This window comes from Rutidosis leptorrhynchoides, unplaced genomic scaffold (genome assembly GCF_046630445.1).
Source record: "Rutidosis leptorrhynchoides isolate AG116_Rl617_1_P2 unplaced genomic scaffold, CSIRO_AGI_Rlap_v1 contig419, whole genome shotgun sequence".
In the NCBI taxonomy this organism is placed as follows: domain Eukaryota; kingdom Viridiplantae; phylum Streptophyta; class Magnoliopsida; order Asterales; family Asteraceae; genus Rutidosis; species Rutidosis leptorrhynchoides.
In genome coordinates, this window is record NW_027266652.1 from 31,006 (window position 1) to 55,313 (window position 24,308).

The 24,308-nt window shown below is 38.5% G+C and overlaps 2 protein-coding genes and 1 pseudogene across 2 annotated transcripts; all 3 read left to right on the forward strand.

Moving 5' to 3' along the window:
* The first annotated feature begins 8,603 nt into the window (after positions 1–8,603).
* Positions 8,604–9,618, forward strand: LOC139883570 (protein neprosin-like). Its single transcript, XM_071867732.1, has 3 exons — positions 8,604–8,708; positions 9,096–9,158; positions 9,235–9,618. The coding sequence occupies exons 1-3, from the start codon at positions 8,604–8,606 to the stop codon at positions 9,616–9,618; spliced, it is 552 nt and encodes a 183-aa protein (XP_071723833.1).
* A 4,461-nt stretch (positions 9,619–14,079) lies between these two features.
* LOC139883571 (uncharacterized) lies at positions 14,080–15,810 on the forward strand (annotated as a pseudogene).
* Positions 15,811–23,065: 7,255 nt separating this feature from the next.
* On the forward strand, positions 23,066–24,031 carry LOC139883572 (UPF0496 protein 4-like). The gene has a single exon (XM_071867733.1). It carries the CDS (start codon positions 23,066–23,068, stop codon positions 24,029–24,031), a length of 966 nt encoding a protein of 321 aa, XP_071723834.1.
* Positions 24,032–24,308: the final 277 nt, after the last annotated feature.

Genomic DNA, 24,308 nt, shown 5'->3' on the forward strand with positions numbered 1-24,308 from the left:
CTCGTGTTCTTACTTTGTTTGAAGTGTTTTACTTCAGAGTAAAAGATCCATGGCTAGTATGCTAGCACCGGGGCTGATGGAGGGGCAAAGCAATACCAGACCTCCCTACTTCGATGGAAAGGATTACAACATCTGGAAGAACAAGATGAAAGCTTTCCTATGATCAAAGGATCCTCTGGAATGGGACGTTGTGGAAAAAGGAATCACTCCTGCTGCTGCATCAATCTCTGAAAGAGGGAAAGAAACTGTTGAAACCAGCGGAATGTCTCAAGAAGAAATAAACAAGAGACAAGCACTCGATGCTAAAGCAATTTATTCTTTATATTGTGCTTTGTCACCAACTGAATATAACAGAATATCTTCTTGTGTTACAGCAAAAGAAGTCTGGGACAGGTTACATATCACTTATGAAGGGACAGATCGAGTGAAGGAGACCAGAATTAACATTCTTCTTGGTCAATATGAATCCTTCAAAATGAAACCAGGAGAATCTATAACTGACATGTTTAGTCATTTTACAGATATTGTCAATGGTCTTGAGAACCAAGGACAAAAAATTTCTGATCCCATGAAGGTGAACAAGCTTCTACGTGGACTCTCCAAGGATTGGAATCATATAAAGACTTCAATAAGAGAGACGCAAAGAATCATGCCATTATCTGTAGACGAACTGATTGGAACTCTTCAGTCTTACGAAGTGGAACGAATTAATGAAGACGAAGATCCAAGAGGTAAGAAATCTATTGCACTAAAATCAAATGATGATTCTGATGATGCAGATTCTGAAGATGATATGGATGATGAGGAGCTCGCCCTCATGATAAGAAGATTCAGAAAACTGAATAGAAAAGGCAGAAGGTTCATCCCAAAGAAACAAAGTTTTCAGAGACAGCAGACCAAGTCTGTTGATGATGAGGAACCAAACAAAGATGTAGTTTGCTTCGAATGTAAAAAAGGGACACATCAGACCCAACTGTCCTCTTCTGAAAAAGAAAAGAGGAAAAGTTGAGAAATTTCGAAAAGCTCTTAAAGCCGAAACCTGGAGCGATACAGAGTGTGAAGAGAGTGATGAGGAATATGCCAACCTATGTCTAATGGCGCAATCAGACTCAGACTCTAGATCAGACTCAGACAGTGAATTTGAGGTAAGTGATTATAAAATCCCTGTCAAAGTCTCTAAATATATTGATGAGTTATGTTTTAGTCTTAAGACTTCTCTTAAAAGGATTTCCGAACTTAAAAAGGAAAACTCAGTTTTAAAACAAAAGGAAAACATTTTAGAAGAAAAGGTAAAAAATTTAGACTTGAATGTTTCTACTCTTAAAGAGAGTGAAGACAATCTTTCAAAAGAAAATGCTTTCTTAAAAACTGATTTATCAAATATTTCAAAGAAATTTTCAATAGGGTCCGAAAAACTTGAAAAAGTCCTTTCAATCCAAAGACCTTACTTCAATAAGTCGGGTCTAGGTATGACAGCTGAAACAATCCCTTTGATTGATTTTCCGAAAGTAAAAGAAAGAATTAAGAAAAGACCATCGAGAGAGGCTTATAAAAATCATTTCAAAAGAGTTTTTGTAAAGCCTATAGGTCGAAATGCTTTAAGGTGTTCTAAGTGTAACAGTCAGGATCATTTTGAAAAAGAGTGTCCTATGGTTTGGAAGCCTGTTAAGAGAGTATGGCCTAATAATGCTCATCCTACTAACACCAAAGGACCCAAGAAAATTTGGGTACCAAAGAAAGCTTGAGACTCTTTTTTGAATGCAGGTCTCTGTCAAAAAGAAGGTAAAGTGGTATCTTGACAGCGGATGCTCAAGACACATGACAGGAGACTCAAAATGTTTCATAAAGCTTATTAAAGTAAATGGTGGAAAAGTTTCATTCGGAGGAAATAGCAAAGGAAGTATTGTGGGATTTGGAACTGTGAAAATTGGAAATCTCACAATAAGCAATGCCTCTCTAGTAGAAGGACTCAACTACAATCTACTCAGCATTAACCAATTGTGTGATACTGGTTACAAGATCTTCTTTCAAGAAGGCATATGTTCTGGAATTAGCAAAGATTCGACTCAGTCTTTCATGGGTCGAAGGCATGGAAACATCTACCTCCTTGATGTAAAGCCAAATGAAGAACAATGCTTAATCTCAATTCAAGATGAAGCAATTCTATGGCACAGAAAACTTGGCCATATCAACAAGAAGCAATTAGCCAAAATCTCTTCAAAGCAGCTTGTTCGAGGTCTACCTAAACTGCCATACCAAAAGTCTGACTTATGCACTCCATGCATTCTGGGAAAGCAGAACCCAGAGCATTGGAGAAAGATCAGATGAAGGCATCTTCCTTGGATATTCTACATCAAGCAAAGCCTACAGAGTCTACAACAAAAAAACCAGTCTGTGGAAGAATCGATGAATGTCAAATTCCAAGACTCAGTGCAAGATGAATCCAGCCAGACTCAGTACGAAGAGACTGAATCCGCTCTAGATCTTCAAATGTCTACATCTCAAGAAGCATCTCAGATTCTGGAAGTCCATCATCAAGACGCTCATGGAGAATCAAATAAAGAAAAAGATCATCAACCTGGTAACTGGAAGCACAAATCCAATCATCCCAAAGATCTTATTATTGGCGAACTTAATGAAGGAATCCGCACCAGATCAAAAAGGCATGAAGAATCTAGTGCTGTGGCTCTCATCTCTGAAATTGAACCAAAAAGCATAGAAGAAGCTTTATCTGATGAAAGCTGGATCGAAGCTATGCAAGAAGAGCTCAGACAGTTCAACATCAATGATGTCTGGGAATTGACATCTAAACCAAAAGGTAAAACTGTTATTGGAACCAAATGGGTATTCAGGAACAAAATGAACGAAAAAGGAAAAGTCGTACGAAACAAAGCAAGACTCGTGGCCAAAGGATATACGCAAGAAGAAGGAATAGACTATGACGAGACTTACGCACCCGTTGCAAGGTTAGAAGCTATTCGTCTATTACTTGCATTTGCTTGTTACAAAAATTTCAGGTTATTCCAAATGGACGTCAAAAGTGCTTTCCTAAATGGATTTATCCATGAGGAAGTTTATGTGGAACAACCACCTGGATTTGAAGACCCAAAGAAGCCAGACTCAGTCTTCAGACTGAAAAAGGCTCTGTATGGTCTAAAGCAAGCACCTCGAGCTTGGTACGACAGACTAAGTAAGTTTTTATTACATAATGGTTTTGTCAAAGGTAAAGTAGATACTACTTTGTTTATCAAAAAGGAAAACAAAAACTTTTTACTTGTTCAAATATATGTTGATGACATTATTTTTGGAACCTCTAATGAAAGTCTTTGTAAGAAATTTTCTAAGTCTATGCAGGATGAATTTGAAATTAGTATGATGGGAGAGTTAACATTCTTTCTTGGACTCCAAGTGAAACAAATGAAGGAAGGAACTTTCATCCATCAAGAAAAATATGCGAATGATCTTGTCAAAAGGTTTGGATTGGAAAAGTGCAAAAAGATCGACATACCAATGTCATGTTCTCAGAAGATAGACAAGGATGAAGAAGGGAAGAAAGTAGATCAAAAGCTGTATAGGAGCATGATCGGTTCACTTCTTTATCTTACTGCTTCTAGACCTAATATTTTGTTTAGTGTTTGTATCTGTGCTAGGTTTCAATCAGATCCTAGAGAATCACATCTCATTGCCGTGAAACGAATTATCAAATACGTTGCTTCATCTTCAAGCATCGATCTTTGGTATCCAAAGATGGGAGACTTTAATCTTCTAGGATACTCAGATGCAGATCTGGCCGGTTGCAGAATCGATAGAAAAAGCACCTCTGGAACTTGTCAACTACTTGGAAACAGAACGGTGTCTTGGTTTTCGAGGAAGCAAAGCACTGTAGCTCTTTCAACGACAGAAGCAGAGTATGTAGCTCTTGGAAGTTGCTGTTCGCAAATTCTATGGATAAAACAACAGCTACAAGACTTTGGCATTGAAGACTCATGCACAGAAATCAGATGTGACAACACCAGCGCTATCAATCTCACCAAAAATCCAATCCTTCATTCAAGAGCAAAGCATATTGAGATTCGACATCATTTTATTAGAGATCATATTCAAAATGGAGAAATCTCGATTCAATTTGTTGATTCAAAAAGTCAACTAGCGGACATATTCACAAAGCCTTTGGAGAAGAATCAGTTCGACTTTATCCGCTCGAGACTCAACATTTTGAAGCTTGAAGAAGTTAAAGTCTAGAGACTCACCAACTCTAAGACTCTGATCTCTTAGACTCTAAATCCTGAGACTCAGACATTCGTGGCTATAGACTGTAAGTTGTATTTCATCTAAAAAGTACTAATTGTCATTTAGTTATATTAACTCGAAAAGGTACGATCCTTCGTTTAATAATTTTGGCAGTTATTGATTTTGAAAAGAAGTGATCGTTCACTTTCCTTGCACCGATTGAACTTCCTTTTTCAAAACTGAGTTATATATATACAGTTTTTTTCCTTTCCCCAATCTTCAAAACCCTAAAAGGCACTCTCCTCTCGATACTGTTTCTACTCTTTGTTCATCGTCGAGAAAGTGGTCATTTTTCTTGGGAAAGCAAGTGAAGGAATCCTCCAATAGACAAAGAAAGATGTCGTCTTCGAGGAAATCATCAAGAATCGCAAACAGGGGACCACAAAGAATGAAGAAGGGACCGACTCATTTCGATCTCACTGAGGAAGAAGACTTACCAAGTCAGCGACAGAGTCCGATTCGCTCTCCTCCACGTCATTCAGCATCACCTGCCCCACAAAGTGCAAGTCATAATCTGGAAGAAGAGATAATCGAGGATGCCGACCCAGTAAGAGTTCAAAAGCCCCCCTTTTTGTATAAACTTTATCGTGCATTGAAAAACACAGGTACTCCATTGAACTATATAGATGACTTCCTTAAGGACAAAAATTATGGGAATGAGTATCTTTTTCTGAAGAAAATGGAGGAATGGGGAATTGCCCCGAAAGGAAAAGCAGAGGAAGCACTTGCGAACATTCCAAGAGATCCTCGTATGCCAGGACAAAATCTGATTGACGGGAACGATGATGACAAAATGTTCCTTGAATTTAAACCTAAAATGGGTGTGGCAGCAAAGGTGAAAGGAAATCGGATGGATTTGTTTAAATCCAAGGATCAGGAAAAAGTGTATTTCAGTCTGTTGAAAAGAGGGATAATCAACCCTAGAAGTGTCGATTTTGACTTCCTGGATTCCATCAACTTGAACCTAAGAGAGAAGTTGAATTTGCTTCAACTTGAGACTTTCTGCTCTGACTCTACAGACGGGTATGATCATCTGACCGCTTATTTCTATTCAAATCTTAGCTTTTTGGATGCGAATAGAATTTCATTCAGTGTTCGAGACAAAGTCTACGTGGTAGATGTGAATATGTTGGCGGACATAGTTGGAGTTGAACGGGGACGCTATCTCCCAATCAAAGTCTCACCTGCTCGAACTACTCTGGATCTTGTCAAAGATAGGGATGTAGATAAGAAAATTATCTATTCCAGGATGAATGCCATCAACATTGTGCTTCACAAGATTGTGATCAATTGTCTCAGACCTAAGTCTACTTCAAAGACTTCTGTGTCTCTTTCTGAAGCAAAATTGATGTATGCGATCAACTCAGGACGGAAGTTTTCTCTCCCGCACACTATTCTTTTCCATATGTAAAGAGCAGTGTCAAAAGACAAAGGACAATTGCCTTATCCTGGTCTGGTGACCAAGATCTTCAGACATCTGAATATTGAACTGCCACATACTTTTTGTGTTTGAACGTGTGATAAGATGGTGGTAGGGTTGAAAATGTTAATGAAGATGCGTCTGCAAGAACTCTCTAAGGCAATGGAGAAATTCAAAGTGAAATCTCTAGTCCAGTCTACTTCAAAAAGGAAAGGAAAGAAGGCCATTGGTGCTTCATCGAAAAAGAGGAAAAGAACTTTTATCCTGGAGGATGAGGATGAGGATGAAGATGATGAAGATCCCACTATTCCAGCACTGACAAGAACAAGACGTTCTGTGTCTTGTCCGACAGAACTTCAGCAGAGCAGAGAAGAAGAAGAACAGAGAGAGAAGGAGAAAGAAGTTGAGGAAGAAGGAGAAGAAGAAAAAGAACAGTCTGCTGATAAATATGGAGAGAAGGGAAATCAAGAGCATGATCATCACTCTTCCCCTTTCGATGTCCTAGAGACAGGGGGAGTTAGCGCGCAAGAGAGGTCTCCACCTCATGCTGCTGAAGATCCAAGACAATCTCCAGAAGACCCAGAAGAAGTTCAGGTCTCTCAATTGCCTGAAGAAGGTGATACGTCGATTCCAAATCTGCCAGACCGTTCAGAAGCGCCATCGTCTGCATACACACCATCTGAGAAAGCCAATGCCAGTACACAGACGGATGATTCTGCAGATCTTCGTAGTATCATGAATATTCTTCTGGAAATGCGTAACCAGATATATATTATGGACTGTGAAATCCAAGCTTTGAAGCATGCTAGACAAGCATCTTCAGTCTCTCTGGAAGATAAATTCAAAGACCTCGCTCTGCAACTTCAAGCCAATGCCAAGAGAGAAGAGGTAGCTCATCTGCGAGAAGATCTGAAGAAGCTCGAAGGAGTAGTCCAGTCCATTAGGGATTTCCAGATCGTGCGCACTCCCAAGCAGACATGACTCCTTTCTCACCCTCTTTTTAATGATGACAAAAAGGGGAGAATCAATTTGAACAAACATTATTTTAAAACTTTATTTGACTTTTGTGTTTATGTTTATTTTTGAGTATGACTTGAGAACTTGAACTTGAGTGTTAGACTGAATTGGCTGTGGATTTTGATGCTTGACTGGTTGCATTTATATCAAGTATTGTTACATGGTATTACTCATGAAAGACTAACCAATTTGCTGTGGATGCAGAGTCTGGTTGTTTATTAATCTTTATGAGTTAGCCATATTGCTTGAGAAATGTTTTTGCAGGTCAAAATTGTTCAAATCTTCAAGAAAGTTTTGTCACCATCAAAAAGGGGGAGATTGTTGGAGAAATCTTTCCAGAATATTTTGAAGCTGACAAAACATTTCTATCAGTCTAAGTCTGGATATCGATAGTTAAAGTCTCAAGACTTTATAGTCTCAAGACTTTGTAATCTCAAGACTCAAGACTCAAGACTCAAAATTATTCTCACTGACAGTCTTTCTAATCCAGTGTTGAAGGAAATCCAAAGCCGAGGTTTATGGTTGAGGATTTGATCCTATCCTCTGGAATAGATTCTTTGGTTAGATAATCATTTCGGATTCTTTAATTCTTATCTAAGATCGATTGAAGATTAGATGGTCGATGAAATAATCTTGGATTATTCTATTCTTGGAAACCAAGATCCTGATTATATGGGCGAACAGGATTGATGGGCTATCATCAGATTCCTTAAATAGCTCGGATGATCTTCTTGATTGATTCCGTCCAACGGGTAGATTGGAGGAATTCCTTTGGTAAGTGCCAACGGCTATGATGGCATGAAGGAGTATAAAAGGAAGACGTTCTAGTTGTTTTAAGTGTGTGATCGATAGAAAAATTCCAGAGTCTGAAGATCCTTGATTGTTAGTTGAGACTGAGCGAAATTGTATACAGAGAGTGTTTATACTTGGTGACGCCTTGAGTGAGTGTGGTAGATCATCTACACCTAGAAATCAAGGAAGATCAACACTGTAACAACTCTTTGATCATAGTAGAATCCAGCCAATCGGCTGTCAGTGCAGAAGAGTGGACGTAGGCTTGAATCAAGCCGAACCACTATAAACCGAGTGTTCAATTCTCTCTTTCCCTTACTCAGTCTTGCGATTGAATTTTTAACTGTTGCAAATTCTCTAATTGTTTAAATATCGTGCAAGTTTCGAGAAATTTTTTGTATACCTATTCACCCCCCCTCTAGGTACTCGTACTAGCTATTTCAGCCTTCATCTTGACGCTCCACAACCCGAAGTTGTTCCTCCCGTTAAATTTCTCAACTTCTACTTTTGCTCCAGACATAATTGCAAAGTCTTAGCTCTGATACCAATTGTTAATAATCGGCGTCGTAGCGGAAGCGGATCGGAATTTTGCAATTATGTCGGGAGCTATAGAAATCGATTGAAATAAAACGAGAAACAAAAAGACACCGGAAATTTACGTGGTTCGGTCCGAATGTCGGAACCTACGTCCACGGGGAGAGCCAGCAAATCAATCAACTATAAATCGGAGAATTACAGGATTACAATCACACACATGCATTCAAGTGTTTCCCAGCCCTATTTTATACCCAATACCCACGGTGTTTAACAACTCAACTCATTCACTGGACTCGACTCTGCACAAACCTCTCTGAGCTCTTTTCTCTCACTCTCTCTCGAGCTCGTTTCTCTCGCTCTCTACCGAGCTCTTCTGTTTTCGCTCTCTGTCTCGCATCTTCAGACGTCTTCTCCTTATATAGGGAGAACGGTAGAGGACAAGACAAAACAAATGAGAAATAAATGGCCTCATTAAATGCTGCAGCGCAGGCGCCCACAAGACAAGCCGCAATCGGCACCGAACACCTACCATATATTTCGGGCATGCATGCAGATCGTGCATGTGCATGGGCAAGCATTTAATGAGGCGGCAGAGATGAGGGATAATTGTCAGAAACGTGTGCCATTGATCCGTGAAAAGAGGTGGGCTGCAGTCTTCAAATTTCTTGTTCCCGGTGAAAAGTAAGCGTACGAGAGGGAGTCTTCTGAAGCCACAAATGTTGACCAACTTTTCTACGTGCATGGCCATGTGCATGCATTTCTTCATGCACTTGCAGCAGGTGGTGGGTCCTTTATTTAATGTAGAATATTGTTGATCCCTTCCTTTTCGGCAGAAGACAATTCTTCTTTGCTTGCATGCTTAAAAAATAAAACCCCATGCAGCGTTTGGCTTCTTCCTTCTACGTATACGCACGGAGACATGGGATTAACGCCGGAACAAAATTCGAAGACATCACAAAGTCTCCCCTGAACTTTGTTTAGTCGGCCAAACTTATGCGTATTAATCTAACGGGCTCAAACTTGAGACACAATATAACAGCTTGAACCAGTTTCCATCTATGATAATGAACAGCAATGCGATTTAACTATAGCCATATGGAAGGTAATTGAACAACCTTTTTAGTAAATACACATGGGATATCTTCTGAGTCTTCTGTCTCTTAATAAAAATATTTCAGGATCAAGTTTCTGGAGATTGGTGGCTCCGCATTGAGGAAGAAATTGTAGGGTACTGGCCTGAAAAGCTCTTCACTCATCTAAAGGGCCCTGCAGAAAAAATTCGATGGGGTGGAGAGATAGTCAACACAAAGCCGAGGGGTCGTCATACGTCAACGCAAATGGGGAGTGGCCATTTCCCTTCCGAAGGCTATAGAAGGGCGTCCTATTTCCGCCATCTTAAATTCCTCGACGACAGATTCATTGAGAGAGACCCGGTGAATCTTCAGACGTTTGTGACAAAACCTAATTGCTATGACTTACTGCTCAACCTGGACCCGCCCGGGACATGTGGTGTCAATTTCTATTACGGGGGCCCTGGATTTTCAGCTCAGTGTCCCATATAGTGATCCTATCATGAAATGCTTTCCCTTTTCTTTTCGTAACCAAATAAAATTGGCTCTTTGCTTAGCGCTAGCAGTAAGGATGCCGATGTACTGAATGTTGTTAGAAGTCTGCTTATGAAGTGGTAGTCATATTGAAATGAGAGTATTTGGCTATAGTCATACTTTTCGATTGCATTTCCTCCTTTCGCCTTAAGACAAGTGTTGTTCACTATAGAAAAGGTGTGGTTTCTACTTAAATATTACATTTACTATGGTTAAATAACTATTAGATGTAAAATTGATTAAATATTACATTTACGACAGGTAATCCTACAGTACCTTTTTTCAATATGGCTTTCCACTTGCACTAAACTATTGGATACTCGAATTTGGAGAAAGTTGAATTTATTTCATTGCTGCGGCTGGGGATGAGAAGCGGGTCACGCAACTCCTATATTAACCGGTCCATCTCATTATCTATTTATTCGATTAATTAAATAATAGATCTATTCTTTAATTTCTCTGTATGCAAGGGAATCTTTCTTAAGCAAAACTTAGCGTTAAGGACAAATTATGAGCTTCACTTGTAGACATGTCCTCCTCTCTCTTTTCCTTTGTGTTAGCTAGATGACCTTCCACCACGTCTCTTCTAAAGCATATGAAATGAAGTCATGAATGACCGGACATTCTATGTGACGTCAGGCTGAGGATGTTGGAATTCGTCCGGGACATGAGTAATTTACTAGAAATTGGTGGTTAAGAAGAAATGGTGAGTGGATGCTATCATATTCTACGAGGTGCTGTCTGTCACCAGCCATGCAATCGACTTTTTCAAAAATATATTCTCGAAAGTTTTGTATTCTAATTGGAGAGATCCAGAATACGTTTTTGGAAAATTTATTGATTGCCTAGGCCCCGTGAAGTGCAAGTGGGGAGGTTTTACTTTTTCTGATACCAGACATATAAAATGTGGAATCAACCCAACAACTCGTGATTTTGCAAAAGTCAAAAATCGACATCCACATTAATCTCCTCACCAGCTGTTCCAGCAAAAATTAGTGAATTTTAGAGGGGAGAAGATGCACGAAGACTAAAAGTAGAAGCTTGTTGATAGACTTGGTCATAATGAATCGATGACGATAGAACCTTAAGATCTCGAGTTCTTTAAGCTGTAAAACTCAGACACCTGTCTTCCGGGTAATCTCCAGATCAAACTATATTCTATATTTTCACATGGACATAAATTAGATCGAGAATTCCGTCTGAAACATTAATCCAATGTTATGCAATTTTGAAAAGTCAAGTCGATGGAGATAACTTGCGTCCAAATCGATGCTCATTCATGCTGTTTGGTTTCTAGTGATTCGTAGAAGAACACGGTAATTTCTTATGCAGGAAGGCTAAAAAATTTATTGTGATTTTTGGTCTAAGGGTTCAATGCATTTCTGACCATCCTTGAACCTTCAAAGCACAATAAGAGCGAAGACATCAATGTGAGATCCGAATCCGATCCCCTTCAACATTGTTCTTCAAGGGCTTCATTTAAACGCTCGTAATAAAGTCAATCTCTTGGTAACACATCCTGATCACAAAGTTTATGAAGAATTCGTCCAAAGAGATTTTCCATCATATCTTGCTCATTTAACTTATGAAGTCGTCGAATATGTGAGCAGTGACGCTTGTTTAGTCCAAGAACAGATCTGGTCGATCTAAATCTAGGAAGAACTAGGTGGGGCCATAATTGTAAATTTGGCCATGACAGATCTTATCCCGATGAAAGTCTATCGATGTTTATTTTTGTTCACTTTGGGTATGTTCGGATTGATTTTCATCATTCACCTTTTCACTTTTTACTTAATCAAAATGTGACAGCTTATATATTTAAAACATTTGGAATTTTCACAAAGCGCAAAAGTTAACGCGTATTGTAAAATCCGCAATATTTGGAATTTAGACATCTTGAGCTTTGTCGGCATCGACTCGAGTTCGACTAAGATCTGAGTCAAAATCGACAGATTTTAGTTGACCTCGATGAACATGAGTCGAGCTCGCCAGGTCGCGGCTCAAGGGTGGGCGGGTTGCGGTTTTGGGCAAGTGGGCTTTCATCGAGGGTGGATTTGAAACGATGAGAGAGGCAAAATTGGGAAAATGGCGAGTTCATAAGTCTGATCATACGTTAAATGCAACTTTGGATGTTAATTGTAGGTTTCTAAAATTCAAGGTGTGAATTGATATATAGTTAAAACGCGAGGATGATTTTTAATATTTTCTTCCAAAGAAAAATCAAGTCGGAATAATAAGACTCGAATGTTTCACCAGTTCCATTTGCGACATTGCGTGTTGGATTGATCACAGAAAGAGAACGTGCTCGGAGTATAGGCTCGGAGTATAGGGACATAATGCTCTCCAACCTAGTTCGATGTCATCCTTATTCGAGGCACTTTTCACCCCTTGAAGTCCTCAATTGAACTTTCCATGATTTTGGCGTTGCGTAAAATGGGTCTTGGACCCATATATGACCAATTTAAATCATAAATGGGTCACTTGTTTTTGATAAAAAGTAGTTAAATGGGTTTATTTTGATATGTGGGTTTTAAGTGGGTCTTAAGTGGGTCTTAAATGGGTCTTCAATGTGTTTAGATTTAGAACCCATTTTCACCCAAAACCTCACAATCTCTCTTTTTTCTCCTTAACTTTACAATTTTTTTAATATAAAAACCGAAATTATAATTATTTTTTAATTTAATTTAATTTAATTTAATTTTCTTTATGTTCTTTTTCTTTCTTTCTTCTTCTTTTGGTCGCCGGCGTCTGGCGAGCTCAAGCTTGCCGGATCTAGCGAGGTGGAGGCCTCGTCGATGTTCGGCGAGGCTCGAGCCTCACTGGCGTCAGGTGAGCTCGAGGCTCGCCTGTGGCTAGCCGCTAGCCGTTGTCGTGGCCGGCGACCGGCCAAAGAAGAAGAAGGACCAAAAAGAAAAAAGAAAATTATATTTTAAAATAAAAAATAAAAAATAATTAAAATTTGATTTTTAAAAATAATGATTTGAAAATTATAAAAATTTTCCATTACATTGGTGCGTATAAAATTATTTTAGCAATACCATTTTTAAAAATAATATATATAAGAAATAAGCTTGGAAGATTTTTAGTAATATAATCTTAAAAAAAATATAAGAATAATTTTTCCTAAATTTGGTTAAATATGAAAATATTTTATTAATATGAGTCAAGTTGGATTGGGTATGTGTCGAAAAATTCGTATTAGGCTTAAATGGGTTATAAATGGATTAATAGTTCAATTTGGGTTGATCCATTAATGACCCAACCTACCTGTTTGACACCTCTACATAGGGTTGAGTGCGGTTCCCGAGTAAAATCGGGAACCGAACCGGATCAGTTCTCGGGTAGAACCAATTCCAGTTCCTTGTTCCTTTTCTTTGGAACCGGTTAGGGCTCCAAATGAAAGCCCCAAATCACTTCACACGCTCACACTTCACAGAACTAAGTCTCTCTCGTTTGCTTTCGTTGCCCATCGCCGATGCTGCTCGCCCTCGATGCCATTGGCCATCGACGCCGTCGCTCAACTGCTCGCCATTGACGCCGCCGTTGGACGTTGCTCATCCCCCGGTGGAGGCCGCTCGATTGCCCAGCCGCCCCCTGATGCCGCTCGCCCAGCCAATGAGTTTCTGTTATCAGGTGAGTGCCCCCTTGATCTTGGAGGGTATTTTGTAATAAAAGGGACAGAAAAGGTATGGTACCAGATTGTAAAGTACTCCACAGGTTTGGTTTTTTTCAGATGTACAAGTGAACGTGTAGCAGATATCAAAACCCGTGCTCATGCCATGAAGTGCCTAACTACTTTTTCTGAAGCTGTTGGCCCTGGATTTGTTTTTGAGAGAGTGAGTTCTTTCTTTTAAGAGGAATATTTGGCATAACTCGAACCTAAAAAGACAACGATGTATTCTTTTTCCCAGTCGATTACGTGTCTTGTCTTGACTGAAGAGAAATCCTCTCTCTTTATAGTTTGAGATCTAATATACAGTTGGAAAGTCTAGCCGGTATCTTGATTTTCTTTCGAATTCATGTATAAAGTTCATGGCGTTACTAACGCAGAAAAAGGTGGAAGGATCCTTTTTGAATCATTCCTCTTCGTTTGTTTCGCGGAAAATATCATGTTTTCGGAAAATATTTTCCAATAAGTTATTTTTCAGGAAAATGACTCTATTTTCCATTGTTCGGCTGAAACCTAAATTTCGAGTGAAAAATATTTTCCACCGTTTGTTAGCTAATATTTTAATTGACCAAAATATTAGTTTTGTTTTCTTAATTTTTTAAAAAAATGAATTTTTAATTATTTATATTTTAAAACAATCGAAAATTTTATTATTTCTTTCTTTTTCTTTTTTCCTTTTTCTTTTCCTTCCTCCTTCCTCCTCCTTCTTCCTCTCGGCTCCTCCTTCCTTCGCCGCCGCATGCCTGACGATGGCCGGCTGCCTTGCGACCGACCAAGACCCGCTCACCAGATTCGACGAGCTTGAGGCTTGGCTGATCTTGTTTGAGCTTTACCTAGCTCGCCGGGCTCTAGCGAGCCGCAAGCTTGCCGGATTTGGCGGTGAAGCTTGGGCTCACCTGGATCGGGAGCTCGAGCTCTGCTGCCAATTTTGGCGAGCTCGCGGCTTGCTAGAGCCCGGTGAACCTTTGTCGAGCTTGGGTGAGGCTCGAGCCCCACCCAGCTCGTTGGATCTGGCGAGGCCCGAGCTCTGCTCCAGGCTGGCGAGGCTTTGCCTTGCCGGTCCGAGGGAAGGCTTGAGCTGGCTCACGGCCGGTTGCCGGCCGCCGCCGTGGTTAGCGACCAGCCACCAAGGAAGAAGATGAAATGGAAAAAAAGAAAAGGAAAAAAATTAAAAACTCGATTTAAAAAAAAAAACAAAAAAAGGAAGCATAAATGAAAAGAAACAAGGTGAAATAACTTATGGAAAATGTTTTCCTCTTCTCAAGAGAGGAAATCATTTTCCACTATCTTACAAGGAGATTTTCCATTGACCGGAAAACATTTTCTTTGATCATCTATTTTCCGCCATCTAAACACCGGAAATTCTGGAAAATGTTTTCCCGAAAATTGTTTTCCGCAAAACGAACGGACCCTAAGTCAGTTTATTTTGTTCGGGACTACCGTGCAGGATCACATGTAGGTCTGGTGTGTGTTCGACCCCCATATAGGTCACATCATCTCAGCTTATTGCCAGTGAGATAATCTCTGTTCCTGCGGTGAAGGCCCTTCTCTACCTTGGAGCTGTTGTCAATGGCCTTGTAAAGAACATGACAGTTCCAAGCTGGAATGATTTGCTGGATATCTATAATCTAACTACTGTGAAAGAAGCCCCGGGAGTAGTTGATTTACAGCGCTTGGAGCTTCTTTTTTAATTTGATCTTTCTACGTCTCATCTTCTTGTCGCATATGCTCTTTTTTTTTTTCTTTTTTTCTTTTTTTCAGCTAAATACCGACATAAATTGTACGTTTGTCATACTGCAGTGCATGTGCGAGATGATGAAGTAAATGATTTGCGCTCTTTAGATAACAGCTGCCTTAATAATTTGACCCAATTAAGGGAAATTCCAGCGTCTACTCTTTACAGGCAACAGTTATTGCATCGATACTTTTTCTCGGTCATGTTATTTCGCTTGATGTGAATACTACAGTCTGTCTCCTTATTAGTGTCCCAATTCTATCCGCGATAGAATGCTTGAAGTGTCACTTGTTTCTTAGAGTGCCCAATATGTCGTACAACCGAACTTGCATGCTTTTCTTGTTAATTTGGAGTTCTTGACATAGTTTGTTTCACCACCTGTTGATTCTTCCAGGTTCTTGCTGGAAGCTACTTCTCTGTGGCAGGAGCACTTGTGCGTCTGCTAAAACCAAGGAGGATGAGCATGTTTGGGACGCTGCTAATAATCTGGGGTCTGCTAAAACCAGGGAGGATGAGCATGTTTGGGACGCTGCTAATAATCTGGGGTCTTGTCAAGGGGGGCATCTTGGGAAAGCCTGTGAATGTGGATCCTGCAAAGGCAGTCCATGTTTATCCTACGATGTTGCTTGCATTGATTTGTGCCTTGTCATCCATTAAATATGATGTGAAGAAGGCCATGAGACCTGTCCCTGTTTGAACAATTGCAAAGCCACTGCAGCGCTTATCAAAATCTAAGCTGAAATGAGATGAATTGTAAGCAACGGTTCTGTTGAGGATGTTACTCTTTTTTTGTTAGGATTCTTGTCGTCAAAATTTTTGAAGAGTCTCAAGTCAACATACGGATCTTCAGTCCAACTTTTATAATCAATTGAATAGTGAGTTTTATATGGCTTGTTGGGTATGTATGCCTTTTATGACCGAGCAGTCTCTCTTCACTCTTACTTCTGATTCATTCGCGCAAGTGAGTAGGTTTTTGCTGAACTCACAATTTAGCAGACTAAAGTAAACAACAATAACTGCTTATTAAGATTCAGAGAACAAAGAGCAAAGACAAAACTGGCTTTACCTGAGGGAAGTTGACTCCTAACTGTAATCCCCATCTGTCAAATTTTTTTTGGTAAAGGTAAGAAATATATTGAATAGAACCAGGAAGCTATATAGAGCTATACAGCGAGAACTTGGACCCAAAAACCTACACTCACAAAGACAGCAATCAGAGCGAGTGGAAGGAGGCCAAGGAAAAGGAGACAACCCAAACGGCGAAGAGAAGGGCCAAACAACAGCCAAAGAGAACCAGCTATGCCCAATTTTAGCCGCAAAGTACATTTTCCTTGAGTATCATCAATAGTTTTCATGCCATGTCTGCTTCCTTCTCAACCTCAATGGTCACCTGTTTTTCTTTTCCCACTTGGGAATTCTGAGCTCTTATGCAAAGTTGGTAGTGGTGCGCATCTTAAGGCTCCTTTTCTTTCGTACTTGCTTATTCTCTGTTTCAGGCAATTTATACTTAAGTTAATGGCCACATGCACATTAAGACTTTTTGTCCCTAAATGACCCCTACATGTCCTGTTGAGGTTTATTAGTGCTGCAAAGCTGCAAAACTTCTGTGATTCGCAAGCGCCTGTTCTCCGAGGGGCCAAATTTCTCTTAAGGATAGTGCTTGAACGTCTCATACAATTAATCTTATTTACCCATCTTTTTCATCAGATTTCTAACAATTCTTATTTTCATGTTGTCTAATGTTTTTCCAACAATCTTAAGGATAGTTTTTGTTGTTGTGCATCACGACAGGAGCTCCAATGTTATTTGGTCACGTCACAATTGGGAAAGCAATGCGATAAGCTTAAACATCAATGTTTGTGAGGTGAAGTTGAGGCGGAGCAATAGTAAGTGAGCGGTAGATTTTGAGGGCTTGTTGACTGAAGTTTGAGGCAACTACTATGATTCTCCTATCGGGGATTGTAGGAATGTGCTTATTTGAATTGGAGGATTCCAATTCCAACGAACAGGCTAAGTCGAACATTTCATTCTTTTGATTTTTGGAAGCCTTACATGTTTGTATTTCTAGTTTATCAATGTTGTACATTTTTATTCGCATAAGTGTTGGTTGTTGAAAATCAGTAGGAAGCACCATACGCCATTCTCGTATTTGGTCCTTGCTTGTGGTCTTTCGTGGGTAGACTAAGTAGTGCCGTCGTGGTCGACATTTCATCCCGACCCATGATTAGTTCGTAAATTGAGCACAAAGGCTTTCTCCCGTTGTTCGAATCTGTTCAAGCTAGAAACAAAATAGGGTCGTTGTCATCAACAACGGCAAAGAGTACTACTAGCTTGTAGGGATTGTTGACGGGTATGCACTCCTCCTCTTTCGCATGGCAAGCTTGAAATATTTTCTATGGCTGTAAAGTGTTCCAATTTGCAAGAAATTATGCTGTCTTCTTTAGGAAATAGATTGCAAGAAAATTGATGTATTGGGAGATTCGTTATAAATTTGATTAGTTGATGATTGAGAAGTGCTTGTTTGGGAAGTTCGAGTATTCTTCTTGGGGAAATTGTGTGGACGTGATATTATGTTGATAGATTGTTTACTATGAAATGCTTACTATTGAGCTGAGCGAGTTTTTGCTATATAAACAACATTTTTAAGCTCTTTTACATTATCGACGTGCTTGATTAGGAGTGATAGGGGCATAATACTTACTCAAGAGCATTATATGAAGATGTCACTTCAAAAGAACATTTTAGATAGCGGATATGTGCTCATTCTTGGTGAAGGTGATGTAACTTGTAAATCGGTTAGACAAGAATTATGGAGGAAATGATAATCCTGCTAAACAACTTGGTTGAAATAGATGATTTTGATGATATAATTCTCAAGGCCATAGGCCAATGAGAAAGAATGGGTGGTAGGCTTTGGTATACGTAAAAATAGAATGCTAGTGGGGGAGGGGGAGAAATTATTTATCTTGGTGATTTGAGGACCGCTCAAGTTCTTGAAAACGAGAAAATTCTTCTCTAACTCACATTTGAAAATAAGGCTGAGTGGTTGAGGAACTTCTTAGCAAATGTTCATTTGGGAATGAACTACACCCTTTATGTTTAAACATTGTGATTGCTAAGAGGCTCCATTGCAATGAATGAAACTATCAATGGTAAATGTAGACAAATTTGGTTTAGGCATGATATAGTAAATCAATTGCTTATGGATGGAACTATGTCCATTGATTATGTAAAGTCAAAAAGTGGATTTGGTTGATCCTCTGACTAAGTTAGTTAAAGAAAGTCAATAATAATGATGAACCAGCTTATGTGGTTGACAATCCCATGAACTAAGTTCATTAGGTAATAACAAGTTACCTATTGAATAGCGAAAGATTGTACTGAAAGAGAGGCTCAATGAATTTCATAGCCATTATTGGTGTTATATTGAATTGTAGAATACATTTGATGGGATCACCTATATAAGTGTGAAGTGGGGATTCACTCTTATGAGAATTACTGGAAGTATTCTCTAGAGCACTTATAAATAAACTAAGCACACGCATAACCTCTAAGCATAGAGTTGCACTGAACAACAAAATATATGGGGGTGGAATGCGATTGGTGATAATTATAATTCACAAAAAGGAATTCTTGATTTATTGAAGTTTCAAACTTCACAAATGATTTTGTAAATTATATTTCATTTTTTTAGGTCCGATTTATAGCCTAACAAGCACTAGTTCCGAACTTCCAATGCATCATACTCCAATAACCTGACATTACTCTTTCATTTCTTTTCAAAAATTTATGAAATACGTGGGGCATTTTTGTATATTTTAGTAAGTTTTGCAATATTGAAAGCTCTTTTTTTTTTTTTTTTTACTGTCATTAATTTATAACAGTTTTTTTCAACCATTAATCTATAATGTTTTTCAGCAATTCAACAACGGTTTTTTAATGGTTTTGACTTCTATCAATTTGCAACGGATTTGTAACATTTCTCAACTAAATGTAAGAATTCGAGATGGAAAATGGTTGTCTCTTTCTTTTACCTACAAATTGTTACTCCGAATATAATTGAAAAATAATATAAATATATCAAAACAAGAATATTCTTTTTTCTCTTTACATATCTTTCCTTTCCTTATTTGGTTATACACCAAACATTGTTCTTGTTCTTTCTATTATTCTGTGTGCAATAAAGAAGAAAAATTGTTATATTATATCTTGAGAGAATAGCTGCTAGAACCTATCACACTGACTTTTGTACTTTGAAGAGCAGAATTATCATTAAGAACGGTGTTTGCACACCTTGGATAATCGATCTTTCAATTTCACAAAGGTTCAAGGGCTCAATTGAATCAAAGTAAAATAAAAAAACTGACTTTGATCATTGATAAAGGTTTATTCATTACCGGCTTCTTTTCTCCTCCTTTTTCTTCTTCTTTCTTTCGATACTAATCCTTTTCTCTTGTTTCATTAATTCATGGAATAGTTAGATTAAAAGTCTTAAAATTTACGGGAAAAGTACATTCAAGTTCTGGAAGTTGTTAAATTTGTATAATCAAATCTTAAATCTCAAACCTGAACTATATGAAAGATAGTTAAGTGAATGGAAGCATATTTTTCTCAATGACAAAGAGCGTGTCTTTGAAGTAGAGTTAATTGGAATTAAAACTACATGGATAATTCAGATGGGCTAATTATCTATCCAATCAGAACATCAAAAACAAGAATATGAAAGATACACCTGCTAGGGAAGAATTTAAAATTTGCATGGGGTTGCTCTAGAGAAAATGTGGATAACATAAATAATAACTAGAAAATATGTGTAACAATTAGAGTGGTTTTGCCACTGTTAAATCGATAATTGTGGTGAATATAAGATTTCATTGGTTTTAAGTTATCCATTCAACCAAATAGCTGCAAACAAATTTATCATTAAGGCTTCGGGGGTCCGAGAATATCTCGCTCGCATTTGGTTGCCTAATAAATCTGTGCAAATGAATTGGTCACATCGATTGTGCAGATCGAATTGCCAATAGAGAATTTTTGTAATTTAGACATCATTAACTAACCTCATAAAAGTTTATATATTAGTTTGATAAATACTCTTTTACAATTGACAACTTGACAAAATTTAAGTGACAACCAAGGCACCATGTATGAACCCAAGTGGTAATTACTCATTAGGTAATATCTTTCATTCCTAAGTTTATTAATTACGTACATCTGTAATCTAAATGTATAAGTTTAATTTTTAATAATAACACTAGCATTTTTTTTTTCATCATTCTATTGGCAATAAATTATCTCTCATTCGTGGCAACGCGTGAATATTTCTTCTGAAGGCAAAAATATTATTTTAAAAATTAAAGGAAAGTGTATTGGAGAAAGTTACGTTACTTCTAAAAGGCTTGCGAGACCGCATACCACAAGTACATAAGGGCCATGAAAAGTATTAAGGAGAATCCTTCCTGCTTAGCTCCGCTTTTAAATACCTCCCAGGGGGTGATTAGCCATGGGGAAATTTAATACCTAATATGACCAACCAAAATATCCCAATATAAAGTAAGAATATCAATGTCATGTTTAAGATTGTTTTTGATTTGGCTAATGGGGGGAAATGTAAAGGACTTGGGATTAGACGGTTTTTTTTTCCATTTAATTTTACGGTAACCCGTGGATAGTTATCATTAGAGCAAAAAATCTTATTAGAATAAAAGGAAAGTGCACTGGGGGAAAGTTTAGTTACAAGGAAAGGCCAGTGAAACCGTGTACAATAATTATGAAATGGCCAGAAAGAGCACAAGGAGATATCTTCCTACTTGATCCATCTTTTAATTACCTCCCATATATTAATTAGCCAATTTATTATTTAATTTGACAGAAATCTCAGCGTCAAGTGAAAATTTCCATGAAATAGTATATAAGCAAATACTCATGTTTGTTGCAATAAATACTAAACGCATCAATAGGTAAAAAATGTTGCTAGTATCTATTTACTTAATTCCATCCTCAATAGATTTGCTCTCATTTTGCGCCACCGGCCGCTGTGCAAAGCAGAAGGAGATAATTGTTCCAGAAATATGATGAAACAAAGTGGAAGGAGATAATTGTTCCAAAAATATAATGAAATTGGTAGAGCCATATTCAACAACCACATTCAGCCATATTCATCCACATATAACTCTTTTAGATCGTTTGAATTATCAATACTTTTTGTTATATGTGACAACCCGCTATTGCTTGCTGTTTTATTTATACTGCTGCAAATCAAATAAAATGAAAGGTTAGTTAGAAAATAAAAGATAAGTATGTCTTGGACCGCGACAAATGATATGAGGAGGTAAAAAACATGAACAGAGACGCTTTATTTTGTCATATCTTTTAATTACTTTCTAAGAGATCTCTTACCACCTAACGATTCTATGGATTTTTTTTCCTACATTCGAAGAAATCTCTTATTGACTAATGATTTCATGGTGTGACACTCCAAATGATAATTGCCCGCCACTTTTATCGCCTAAACTTACTAGGAATGTTAATATAAATAATAAACAAGTCGACATATGAGCTTTTTGAACATATTACTGGTAATTATAATCCCAGTTCTGTCATCGGCAAATTCATTTACTTTACGTTGCCACGCGCTGCACAAAGTGAAAGGAAATAATTGTTTTGAAATTATAAGGAAAGTGTTTGTAGCGCCACATTCAACCACATTAGTCCATATGTAACTTATTTGGATGATTTCAACCATTGACACTTTTTAATTATTGCAGCGACGCTTTGCTTTGGTATCACAAGCGAAATAAAAGGAAAGTTTAAATAGGAAATAAAATGCAAGTATGTCTATGAGGATGCTAGAAAAGCATCTAGGAAAAACACCTTATTGGGGGCATGCCTTTTAATTACTTCACAATAACTCTCTTATGAATTTTTTTTTCCATACTATATTTTTCTTGCATTCCTAGCACTTAGAAAAGCACCTTATTTGGGACGTGTCTTTCAATTACTTTCTAAGAATCCTATTATTTCTTTCCATTTTTTATTTTTCTTGTAGCATCAAAAAACATCTTATTATGGCTTGTCTTTTAATTACTTTGTAAGAATTATCTTATGAATTTTTCTTTCTGTATTACATTTTCTTGCATTCCTAGCATCCCCAAAAAGCACCTTATTGGGGGCATGTCTTTTAATTACTTTCCAAGAATTCTCTTATAAATTTTTCTTTCCGCATTACTTTTTCTTGCATTCCTCGTTTCCAGAAAAATTACCTTATTGTGGCGTGTCTTTTAATTAATTTCCAATTATTCTCTTACAAATTTTTCTTTCCATATTACATTTTCTTCCATTCCTGGCATCTAGAAAAAACACCTCATTGTGGCTGCCTTTTAGTTACTTTCCAAGAATTCTTTTTATGAAATTTGCTTTCCATTTAACTTTTGCTTGCATTCCTAGCATCCAGAAAAAAATACTTCATTAAGGCTTATCTTTTAATTACTTTCTAAGAATTCTTTTATGAACTTTTCCTTCCATAATACATTTTTCTTGCTTTTCTAGCATCTAGAAAAACACCAGATTGGGGCGTGTCTTTTAATTACTTTCCTGAATTCTCTTATGAAAGTTTTCTAGAAAAACACCTTATTGGGGCGTGTCTTTTATTTATTTTCCAAAAATTCTCTTATGAATTTCTCTTTCCATATTACATTTTTGTTGCATTCCTAGCATCTAGAAAATCACCTTATTGGGGACATGTCTTTAAATTACTTTCTAGGAATTCTCTAATGAAATTTTCTTTCCATATTCGATTCTTCTTGCCTTCCTAAGAGAAACCATGCCCTTTATAAATGCCGCATAAGCTCATAGCCCGTATCCATCAAAACTTTCTACCACTTTCTTGTCTCAGTTTTCATGAGAAAAAATAGAGAATATATTCTGTCCTTCACATATTCTTCGAGAAAATGAATACGCACATCTCTTATCCCGATGACTTTTACATATCCTTCGAGAAAATGTATACGCGCCTCTCTTATCCCGGCGACAAAAAGGGAGCAAAGCTCACTGCCGAGGAGTTGGAATCCATCGCCAGTTCCTTCGATGAGTCCCTCCTCTCTCCCCTCTGTGGTCTGAGCCCTGTCTCTGCCAGCTTGCCCTGGCTCTCCTCTGCTGTCGACGTGCTCACCATCGCTCACTCCGTAGTGAAATCCTTAATCTATGAGCTGAAACGGGACGGTATCGACAGCCTCTTGTCGTGGTATTTGGACAACAGCCTAAAGGTCCTGGATGTTTGCAACTGCATGTCCTCCAAGATCGAGCGACTGTGTCTCCGCCATTTGGACCGGAGGATCGCGATGAAGCTCCTTAGCGCGGAGGGCAACCCATTGGAGGAGGAGATTCACCAAGCGAGGGATTTGCTAGCAGATTCGAAGGGCGAGGGTGGGGGTGCCATCGAGGAGCGACTTAGAGACTTGGTTGTGAGCATTGAAACGTTGGCTCTACGGGAGGTGGCCTCACCGGTTGACAGAGTTGTTTGCCATGCAGTCCAAGCTGTCAATTTCTTGACAGCATTCGTTGTCGGAGTCATATCTTCGGCCTTGCGCTCTTCCTCGGGGCCGGTCATCTGCCTCCGCATCCCAGAGGAGTTCCCTTGGGGTGACTTTGTCCGTGCAATCGAGTCGACAATTATCGTGGAGTCGAGAGGTGGCAAGGAAAGGGACAGGAAGATGCGGGTGTTGAAGGAACTTGATGATGTGGAGGCACATGGGAGGCATGTGCTTGAGGTGATTGACCAGGTGGTGGCATCAGGAGGCGGCAGAGAGATCGTGGGGAGGCTGAGGGAAGCAGCGGCCGGGCTAGAGAAGGCCACTGAGGCGCTGTTGGATAGGTTGTATCAACTGAGGGATGAGATGAAGAAGCTGCTCTTGACAGTGAGGAGGATAAGGAAGGAGATGGCAGACGACTTTAGAGCGAGCTTGTGACATCCGGAAATTTTGTATATGTAAGGAGATAACATTCAGGATTTTCTATTATGATAATGATACTTAGATTATAACGTTAAATATTATTTGCCTTAGTAACCGGATGAATATGTAGAAGTTTTAATTGAATCATAAATTTTGTGGGATGTAGCGGATAATTTTTCCGTAAATGTAATTGTCCCGAGTCTAGCGTATTGAGTCGAATTGGTAGATGTACATTAATAGTAGAACATGTTAAAGTAAGGGTTAATATCCTAAAAAATTTCAAATTGGTATA

Excerpts from the sequence above, each read along its gene's own strand:
- LOC139883572 (XM_071867733.1), top strand. The coding sequence starts at position 23,066 with ATGTATACGCGCCTCTCTTATCCCGGCGACAAAAAGGGAGCAAAGCTC.
- LOC139883570 (XM_071867732.1), top strand. The coding sequence starts at position 8,604 with ATGCAGATCGTGCATGTGCATGGGCAAGCATTTAATGAGGCGGCAGAG. Across the intron at positions 8,709-9,095 it reads GTGAAAAGAGGTGGGCTGCA|CTTGAACCAGTTTCCATCTA; the intron begins GTCTTCAAATTT and ends ACAATATAACAG. Across the intron at positions 9,159-9,234 it reads TAACTATAGCCATATGGAAG|GATCAAGTTTCTGGAGATTG; the intron begins GTAATTGAACAA and ends AAAATATTTCAG.